Source organism: Pterocles gutturalis, unplaced genomic scaffold (genome assembly GCF_000699245.1).
Source record: "Pterocles gutturalis isolate BGI_N339 unplaced genomic scaffold, ASM69924v1 scaffold4229, whole genome shotgun sequence".
In the NCBI taxonomy this organism is placed as follows: Eukaryota; Metazoa; Chordata; class Aves; order Pterocliformes; family Pteroclidae; genus Pterocles; species Pterocles gutturalis.
In genome coordinates, this window is record NW_010133093.1 from 131,359 (window position 1) to 142,173 (window position 10,815).

Sequence of the window (10,815 nt, forward strand, 5' to 3'; positions counted from 1 at the left end):
GTGCACTCATTCTTCACAGAGGCCCAGCCAGAAGTCATTTCAGGCTCATAAAGGAAGAATAATGTCACTCCAGGATTCCCCAGCAGCATTATGCATTAATATGCTTATTCAAACAAGTCTGTCCAGCTGTCAAACACACAGCCCAAGTGAGAGCTTTCTCAGTGTGTTTTCTCACATTACAAAGGAGAACATTCTACATCAAAAAGGGGGCTTGTTCTCTCCCATTTGACTTTGTCTTCACTCTTTTCTATATGCAACTTGTAGGTAGGTCTTGTTTTCTTTCGAAGTAGAGAACTGAACTCAGCTGAATGGCTAGTTGAGACTAAGTACAGCCTGGAGATGAAAAACTACATGAAAAGTTTGCTAGCTGCTAAGAAATCTCCCTTCTGATACTCTCAAGTCTTGGACAGAGGTGAAGTCTATGTGTCGGAAGACTAAAAGACAACAGATTCATTCAAATGGCTTTTTGCCCTCCCAGCACAGGGCTCACACAGTGTTCTTGACACGAAACCACATCTGATCAGCAAAAAATTAACACACTGAGCACCAAAATACATGCTTCAAAATTTGAAATCAGTACTTCCCTGCTTTTCGGAAACCATAAATAAAAGCTAAGTACCAGGGTTTCAAGCTCTCCCCTTTACTGTACATTGCTACTTCGGTTGAAAATTGTCTTTTACTTCTCCAATAATCTATTTGCAAGGGAAAGGGGGAGGTAAGAGGTAACTATCTGAACATAAGAATCCATAGGCTCCATCACAGACATTCGGCAATTTTTATTCCATCCTGGTTGTAAAGCATTTGAAAGCATCTCTTATGTGAATATATTTCTTAATGAAAAATCCTGCTCTGCAGGGAATTGCACTGATCAGGAGCTTCTCAAAGCACCACTATGTCTCTGAATGCAAAGGACTTCAGCCCTAGCAGTCCTGCTCTGGCAGTTTAAAAAGCAGTACCTTCCCTCAGCTTCACAACTGTACTTTCCGAGACAAATATTTGTATGTTCTTTGGAACAAATCCAAAACATTAAACTTGCTGACAAGCTGATACTGAAAGGTTGTCATTCCTTAGCTCTCTGGAGGACTCAACCTGGACTTAACACCTCTTACTGCAGGAGAAAGGTCTTAATCATGGACCATTGGGCACCTGCTTGGCAAAGACCCTAGGCATCCCTTAATTTACCTTACTTAGGTATCTTAAACCTCTTTTCATCAAGGGGGAAGCATTTTTCTTCAGCCTTCCCTGGCACCACTGATGACTTAAGCTAATTCCAGTGCTGAGCTGGCACAGAAACCTCCAGATAGATTTTTACTTCTTCTATAGGTCAAAGAATTTTTGAAAGAAAACTTGTTTTACAAAGTTTTCTTCTCTAAAAAGTGGAGGGAGTGGGGCTTTTGCTTTTTACCTATATTGAAAACCACATTTGCACAAGAATATAAATGTAAACATCACCTTCTTTAGCTTCAATTCAAGACAGCAAGAACAAGATTTTTCCTTCTTATGCACGAGAGTCAGTTGCCAAAAGGTAATGAGAAGGCCTCACATAGTATAAAAGGAAATATTTCTTATTTTCCTGACTTTTTTTCTGGGTGAATCCTATTAGTGGAATAGCAAAAAAAGTGGGTGCTGCTGGTCAGGTACCTCAGAAATCAGCACAGAAAAAACAAACTCACCACTTTTTACAGAAAGAGACAAAAGGACAGAATACTTACTGTGCAAGCTTTGGATAATGCTTTCTGAAGGTCTGAACTTTTTTTACCCACCACTGTACCCTCATTTTAGGTTCCTACTGCTCATTTCTGTCTCGTTAGAGAAAGGACTTTGATTTTTATAAATTTGCACGCAGGCCATAATTTAAATCAGCAGTACAATAATTCAATAGTCTGTTGCAAATGAAGGATCTTCTGAGCTTATAGAGGTTAATTTACTATTATCACTTACTCCTAATTCATTATTATGAGCAGTTGCAGGTATAATGTCATAATGCATGTTCATTTCTTGTCTTGCTACCAATGCCGTATGGATTTTGGTAACTAGCTCTATGAGCCCTTCTTGGCTCTACATTTAATATGGAGACAATAGTCTTTCAGACAGTTTTCTTGTCCAGACTCTATTTTGAAATAGCATACAAATACTTCTCTTGAATATCTCTCAAATTCTCACTTTTACCTGTTCTAAGGAAGGAGAATTTAATTATCCGTGTGTGTAGAAGTTACATCAGATATGAAATTTTTACAGTTATATTAACGCAGCCCCGACATTACCAGATTTTGTGGATACCACCATTGTCTGCTAACTAATTTCTGCAGATCTCGGCCAGGTGTTGAATAACTTCAGTGTCCTCCTTCTGCAACGTAGGTGGCTGATGTTTCATATTATTTTATAGAGTTCATTACAGTAGTACCTGAGCCCCAGCTGAGCACTAAATATTCTTTCATCTCAAGACCGTACAGTACACCAGACTAATCTGAAAGCACGTGTCTCACAGGGTCTCTGGAAGCAGTCCAGCTGCTGCTGTGCACGCAGCGGCTGCTGTCTGCAGTGGGAGCGCAGAACGCTGCAGGCTTACAGGATCAGGCCCCTGGGCTCTCCAGAAGTGCAACGCTGAAGATAGAGAAGTAAGAAATGGCAAGTCCAGTGGCATTGCAAGCACGTGAACTTATACCTTCAAAGTGCTCTAGCCCCATATTAACTCCTAGAGTTTAATTAATTCCTGGTACAATTACACAAGCTACCATAGTAGCTGTACTTGCAGGTGCAATTTTCTGTTCTATTTTTCCCTTTCATCTGTCTGAGCATTATACAGACACTACTCTGAGCATGGAGAATAATCTTTGCTTTGAAGACTCTGGAGTTGGTTCTTCAACTCCAACTGGAATTGCACACTTTTATCTCTCAAATATTTCAAACCTTTATGATTAAAGGTTTAAAACTTTATTGATGCAAAGACCCCCAGAAAGCAGCTGTTCATGTCTTTAAGTACACAAAATTATCATGTTTGGGTAGCATCAAACCCACTTACTCTTTTCCTACCAAGGACTAGAGGGATTGTACCCAAGGGTAAGTCTGTCAACTAATTACTCATAAAAATTCAGGTTCTAAACACCTGCTCTAAGAATTTTTAATTTGCTTTAGTTTTTTGCTGCTTTATTTGTGAGCATGTTTTTAAACAACATATATGTTTTCCTTTTAAAATATATAATGTTTATTTATGAGATTACTTATTACCTTCTAGTATATCACAGGCGATGTCATGAATGGTGCATTTTAATGTAAACCCATCTTTATTTCTTAATACCCTTTATTAGTTGTATACTGTTGGAAAAACACCTATTGTTATTCAAAACATGCAGCAGGTAAGAATGAAACTAATAGCTTGCTCCCTCCTTCCTCTCCAAAAGGTGCTGGCAAGTGTTTATGGTTACATAGGATGTATTTTGTATTTAAATATTGACCAAAGTCACAAATTTTTTTTGCCTTTTATTTTCTTAAGTTTTTGTCGGATTTTTGAACATTGTGTATATACTTTCACTACCAGTGTGATAAACAGTAGAATGAGCTACACCCGTAGTTTCTTGCCGCTACTTCATTGACACATTTCCAAATCAGTAAACTAAACACAAACTTTCCTGAAAACGTGAAAAATTTTTGTTGGAGCATGCAGGAAATATGGGGATCATTCTAGGCCTGAATTAGGCTCAGTGCACCACCTCATGCCCAGTTCGCACCATGATTACATGCAGAATAAACACCTTGACTGCAATGGCATTCCCAAGGATCAAATGAGATCAGAATCTAATCTACTTGGTCTTATCTTTTCTTTTGAAGAATTTCCATCTCCTCTCTAGAAAGCTCCAAAAGATTCAGAAATCTGAAAAAAAAAAAAAAAAAACCACTATTAAAGCATTGTGTTCAAACCTTTAAGTAACAAAAGAGGGAGAAAAAGAGCAGCAGTGCACCATGGATACTATTGATTGAAACCATTTAAATACCATCTGAAATGTCACTGACATTTACAGCTACATTTCTTTAAAAAAAAAAAGGAATTACACATGTTGACAAGTAAATAACATGAGATTGCTGATCTTGGCAGCTGTCATCTAGACATGGAAATAAATTATTCATATCAGCTTGTTTTATTGTCTTGCCCCTCACAAATGGCACAGCGCAGGTCAAAACAGAGAGACGTTCAGAAATAATGAGTCGTGTTATCAGGACTTTTCCCCTGGAACGGACGGGTCCAAGCACAAGCACACAGTTCGGGGTCTGCCCTGGGGCTGGGACAGCCCTTGGGTCCTGCATGGGCTGTGCCCTCTTCCTCAGCCTGTGTCCCTTTGCCCCTCTGCCTGCTCCCGCGCTTTCCCTTTGCAGCAGCAGGGCTCACACCCCACAGCCGCCGCCTCTGTCCTGCCTGGCATTAGCTGTAGGGGAGCGGGACCTTTCAAAGCCTCACACACTGCCAAGCACTCTTTTACGGGGAGTGAAAACCACAACTGCGCTTGGTTCTATGCCTCCACCTATGAGGAAACATCCTTCCTCCCTGCAGCAGCATCCTCAGGGCTGACAGCAGTCACAATGAGTTGTGTAAGCACATTAAGCTCCCAGGATGTCCCTCAGAAGCAAGAAGGCAGAGCTGAGAGATGCTACAGGGATGGTTATGCAGACTGTGCGCCAGCCAGGAACATCCCACAGCTCATGGGCATCTCTGTGGATTTTACAACACTTTATACCAACCTTTATACCAAGAGGTGCAGCAAACGTATGAAAAAAATAACTTGTGAAATCTATGTGGCAAAAAAAGGCACAGAAGAAAAACATATTTTTTAAATGGCTTAAATGTCTCCAAGACTAACAAGACCACCAAAGAGCACTAGAATGATAAACCATGACCTGCTGAAACCAAACCCTTGCAAGATACTGAAGTGGTTATTATATTTATATTACCAATACCGAATGCTTTGTTAACAATATATTGATCTTCAGTCACGCTTTTGAGAAATTTATAACATCATTTCATGAAGATTACACAAGTTAAGGTAATAGAGTATTGTATTTTTCTCTGAAAAGCCAGAAAATTTCCCTGCTTATAAGGAAATATATATCAGCTGTGGCAAATAGTGAAATCATACTTTATAAGTATTTTAGCATTTGAAGTCTCACCACTCCATGAAATATAGGCCATTTTTCTTCTTTAAGATCAATAAAAGGTCTTTTTTCAAAATGACTTTATATTGATTGAAGGGTCAAAAATGCCCCAGGTATTGATTGTCTGCATATAATCACGTTTTGCTCAGTAAGTTAACCTCATCTACAAGAGAAATGAAAAGAGATCCACTATATCACTTAGGCAAAATATTTTCATTGTATTTGAAAAACTGCTTCAATCAGTCATCAGTGTCTCACTGACAAAGTATTTTCTTTTCTTTTTTTTTTTCCTTCAAACCTCAGGAAGTAGATTTACATAGAGTGAACAGCCAGGACAAGCTTGGCCTTACTGTATGTTACAGAACGGATGATGAAGATGACATGGGTATTTATGTGAGTGAGGTAAGACTGAACTGATTTCCATAAGATACAATTTGTCTTTTAAACTGCAGTCGTGGGCATTTAAGACATTTGTCTTCTGTTTGCACCATGCTCAAGAAACAGCCAGAATGGAATCACGGGAAGAAATCTAGTTGTTTTTCCTTTTCTCTAAACTGAGTGAAATCCTGCATCCGTTGAAGTCAAACTTCATTGTATTAACATGCAGTGTTCATTTTTGCCCTAACACAGTCTCAGCATTCAATTTCAGATTATGTTTTTGAAGTATTAATATACTCTCCCTTTAATTTTTGTTCTCAACTATTCCAGAAACAATATAAATGGAAAAAAACCCCACCCACCCATTTTTATTTGCAAAGATTTGGGGCCCATTCATCTCTTCTTGGCCCCTTTCATGACATAAGTATCATTTCATGCATAATCTTTTTATCATGCAGATCCATTTCAAATTAGCAGCAGCAGCTTGGGGAAAGAAACTCATAACTAAATCTAAAATCTTCCGCTAAAATGCATCACTTAGGACATAATCCTTCCTGTTGTGTTTTCTGAAAAAACTGGTTCTAATTGGAGTAACTGTATTGTAAAGCGAAATGTTAAATTATGAGTTAACTCAACATCCTGCAAACATGATAAACCTACATTCTGTGAAGACACATCTTGGGAAGAAATGTTTTGGGTTAGACTTGATAATTTTAATTTGTATTTCACTTTGTCTGACATAAACAAGGAAAAGTCCTGTAATCACTGAGACCTAACAAACACAGATACAGCAGCAGTGACAGACACACAGGCTTACAATATCAGCCATATGACCAATACTGGGTTTAAAATGGGAAGGAAATACTGAGGTCTCAAACCTCCAAAGCACTCACCGTTCTCCTATTTTGTAGATTGATCCCAACAGTATTGCTGCAAAAGACGGTCGACTCCGAGAAGGGGATCGCATTATTCAGGTATGCGTGTAGGTGGTTGAAAAGTCTGCTAACACACTATAATCTGCTGCACTGTCTTTATTTCAGTGCAATTTTTATAAATTATTCCCTTCAGACTGGTAGTCATACGCTTTCTTTTAACTTTCTGAGGATATTTCCCTTTCCTCTGCCATATCTCAGTCAGATTTTGATAGTCCTGGCCAGATAAAGCCCTATATTGGCCCTGCGCTACAGGCTAAGTGTTTTGACAAGGTATAATCTGTTTCCAGCACATAGCATGATACAGTTCCACTTTCAAGCCTTCCTTCTACCACAGAAACCTTCTATTTTGGCCTAAGTAATTACTCCTCTTGCAGAATCTCCCCAGCCAGCCCTGTTTATTCCCAGGGAGGTCAGTACTTGTTCCGCAGGCTGCTCACCCTGTGCTGTGTGCGCTGTAGGGGCTTTGTCAGAAGTGGTCTGGCTTTGCACAGACACTAACACGAGTAGAGGTCCACATCCCATTCAGCCTCCAAGAGCAGTATCCACAGCCTTGCCTGTCCCACATGGGGATGTTCCTGTTCCTTTCCACCCACCAGACCTAATGTTATGATTCTGCTCCCACCCAGTGCCTCTTCTCCAGTTTATGTCCTTGTAAAAAAGGCTCTGCACATCACATGTCCAAACCAATGCACTTGCCCAACAGTTGTCTGAACAACACGGCTGGAGCTGTGAACAGGGACTGTGCCTGGCCTGTGCTGTGCTGGAATTTATCCAGCCACGCAGTTCTGTGGAGCTCATCTCAGCAGCATTTGAGTATCCCTATGAAAGGATTTCATTCTGTTGCTCTTTTCTTTAAAGATCAATGGCATAGAGGTACAGAACCGAGAAGAAGCTGTGTCACTTCTCACCAGTGAAGAAAGCAAGAATATCTCCTTACTTGTTGCAAGACCAGAAATTCAGGTACTGTAGCAAGAACAAAATAAAAACCTCTCTCGAGTCTTTTAATTAAGAGTTGCTGTTTTAGAGAAAGCAGTTAGCATCTTTTGAAGCATTTTAACCCACCTAAATCTACCTAAAGCCATATTATGCAGTTTGACTGGTTGTATTAATAGTCTAAAATAATGGAATTCAGTAGTCTTAGTACTTATAAACTGAACTTTAATATAAAATACACATATGTTTGGTGAGTTATATATGCTGCAATGCTATTACAAACATCAGTGCAAGATATTATGGATGGTTTCAAGCCATAGCTCTGGAGAACATACTGAACTCTAATTCCTATAGCTATTGATTATTCATTCATTCAAACACCTATTATTTAGCCCTTTATATGCCATCTCTTAGTGTAGTTTAATATTGTCAAGAGGCATCCTCACCTGTAATAAAAGGTCGAACCGGATCCCTTCATAGAGCAGGGACTAGCACAGCAAAGACATGGAGCAAACAGCCATGAGCACTGTTGTTTGATCTGCCTCTGCTCCTTCGGCTGTGAGAGCAACCCTTGCCAATGCACCTACAGACACAGGGCCAGGCTCTTGACTGTCCTGTTAGCCTGGGTGTTTCCAATATTCCCCTTGGGCATAATTGAGACTGGGAATAAAAAAAAAAAGTCTTACAGAGCTCCAGCAAGCATTTGTTCCTCTGGCCCTTGATGCTGCCTTGCAAGACGTGTGTTCAGGCTTTGGGCTCTGGTGTGTTCTTGCACATCCTAATCAAGTTGCACATAAACCAAAACAGCCGCAACTCTTAAAAGTATTTCCATGGATGAAAAGGCTGGTTTTGTTTCATATATAAAGGGCTGTTGAAGATAAAACCATGCTGCTGGAGATGGAGGTGGCTGGTGGGGAGTCAGGACGGTCAGTACCCACACTTGAGCACAAGGAGATGTGTGCTCCTTCCCAGGATGCAGCAGCCATGTCACAGAAAACAATCTCCTAAGATTTCCCAATCACTTTCCACACAGAAGGAATGTAATTTATGTCAGTCTTCATTCTTTTGACAACATTTGGTTTGATTCTCCCTCTCTTTTCACATAGCTGGATGAAGGATGGATGGATGATGACAGAAATGATTTTCTGGATGACTTGCACATGGACATGTTGGAGGAACAGCACCACCAGGCAATGCAATTTACTGCCAGCATGCTTCAGCAGGTACTGCCGTTCTGTTGTGCAAGGGTGTCAAAACTTCACGTTGCATGCAGCAGTCCAGTATTGAGCTGAATACGCTTAGTGTCTCTAATGACGATCAAGGCAAAAGGACTTTATGTAAAATCAAAATATTACGTGACTATCTACAAACTTCACCTGGGCATCCAAAATACTTTCAAATGTTACCTTTTATCCTTTGCCCATTACAACAACATGATCACAGTTCTCGGAAGTCCACCTTTCTGGCTGCGGTCACTGAGAGAAGTACAAGCTAGGTGCATGGTAGGTGTACAACAGCTAGATAGGCAGAGAGCTAACCTATAAAATTTCCTATTTGATATGCATGCATATACTGTGAACAGCCTGCCTCCTGAAACCTTAAAATCCAAATGGAGAACGCAGGCAAATGACTGAAAAAGGTCATGGGGAGAAAGAAAAAGAAAACGTTTTTACATAGCAAAGTTTATACGGGGCCACAGATTTGGGCCTGTATTCCCTGTCAGTCTAATCATATAAGTTCATGAATAGTTTTTCAATTTTAGTCTAGTTTTTTTCTAGAGTTGTCTAAAACTCTGCATTCTCTGTGGCATACACATTTTTTAGAGAGACGTAGTCTCACTTTGGCACTGCAGAAGAACTGGATGGTTTTGTGCACCTAAGTGGGAGAAAAAACATTTTGAAAATGTGACTTCGACCGCTGTTGCTATATAAATTAAAAGCAGACCACAGGTCCTTCTGAGAAGGACATCCACAGCATCTTGTGTTTTCAGTCACCATTTCTATGAGTTCTTGATAATATTCTTTGCATACAAGTAAAAGACATAGAAGCAGAAAGTGTAACAAGTGACAGATTAAGAAGACTATTAAAAAAAATAAGCACCCTGAAATATTTCACGTCCTTTCAATAATTTCTCTTTCTGTCTTTTCATTTTTGCTGTTAGAAGAAGCATGAGGAAGATGGAGGTACCACAGATACAGCCACTATTTTATCTAACCAGCACGAGAAGGACAGTGGCGTGGGGCGCACAGATGACAGCACCCGCAACGATGAGAGCTCTGAGCAGGAAAACAATGCAGATGATCACACCACTGCCTCCAACACTTTAGGGAGCCAGAAGAAGCTGACATACAGTCATGACACCCTAGGAAGTGGCGATATGCAGTTCAGCAATGAATCATTTATCTCGGCCGACTGCACAGATGTCGACTTCCTTGGCATCCCTGTGGACGAATGCGAGCGATTCCGGGAACTGCTGGAACTGAAGTGCCAGGTGAAATCTGCCAACCCTTACAGTCTGTATTATCATAACAGCACGCTGGATATGAGCAAAAGTGACCAAGAAAGTGTTGACAGAGAGCTGGAGATGCTGAACGAGGAGCTGCGCAATATTGAGCTGGAGTGCCTGAATATCGTGAGAACTCATAAAATGCAGCAGCTGAAAGATCAGTACAGGGAGCCCTGGATGCTACATAACAGCGGGTTCCGCAACTATAACACAAGCATCGATGTTCGCAGGCACGAGCTCTCAGACATTACGGAGCTCCCCGAGAAGTCTGACAAGGATAGCTCGAGTGCATATAACACAGGCGAAAGCTGCCGAAGCACACCACTCACGCTGGAGATTTCCCCTGACAATTCGCTGCGCAGAACTGCAGAAGGCATTGACTGTCAAGGTAATGAGGGGGCAGTGGCATACAATGTCTCCCAAAAGAATTTATTTGCTAGCTCAGAAAGTCATGAATCCAGCACTGGTAAATGCCATGTCTCTCCTAAAGATACCGACCTTGGCAAACAGCTGGAAAGCAAGGAGAGAAAAGCCAGTGATGGAAGCAAAAGCCCTACTCATGGTCAGAAACCTTCTGGCTCCTACGTCTCCCCGTACCACCACTCCCCATATAAACATGCTCATATTCCTGCCCATGCACAGCACTATCAGAGCTACATGCAGCTGATCCAACAGAAGTCAGCAGTGGAGTATGCACAGAGTCAAATGAGCCTGGTGAGTATGTGCAAAGACTTTAATTCAAGCCAGAGCGAACCAAGGATGGAGTGGAAAGTCAAGGTCCGAAGCGACGGGACCCGCTACATTACAAAGAGGCCAGTCAGGGACAGGCTGCTCAGAGAACGTGCCATAAAGATTAAGGAAGAGCGCAGTGGTATGACTACCGATGATGATGCCATAAGTGAAATGAAGATGGGCCGT

The 10,815-nt window shown here is 41.0% G+C and overlaps 1 protein-coding gene across 1 annotated transcript in view; it reads left to right on the forward strand.

Annotated features, from left to right (window-relative positions):
* The window catches only part of PDZRN3 (PDZ domain containing ring finger 3), a 33,115-nt gene that overhangs the window by 21,152 nt on the left and 1,148 nt on the right, over positions 1-10,815 (forward strand). The window contains exons 5-9 of the mRNA XM_010081082.1: positions 5,449-5,547; positions 6,435-6,497; positions 7,317-7,418; positions 8,498-8,614; positions 9,553-10,815. The exon at positions 9,553-10,815 is cut by the window's right edge and continues 1,148 nt beyond it. Coding sequence (XP_010079384.1) covers positions 5,449-5,547; positions 6,435-6,497; positions 7,317-7,418; positions 8,498-8,614; positions 9,553-10,815 — 1,644 coding nt within the window. The remainder of the gene's footprint in view (positions 1-5,448; positions 5,548-6,434; positions 6,498-7,316; positions 7,419-8,497; positions 8,615-9,552) is intronic.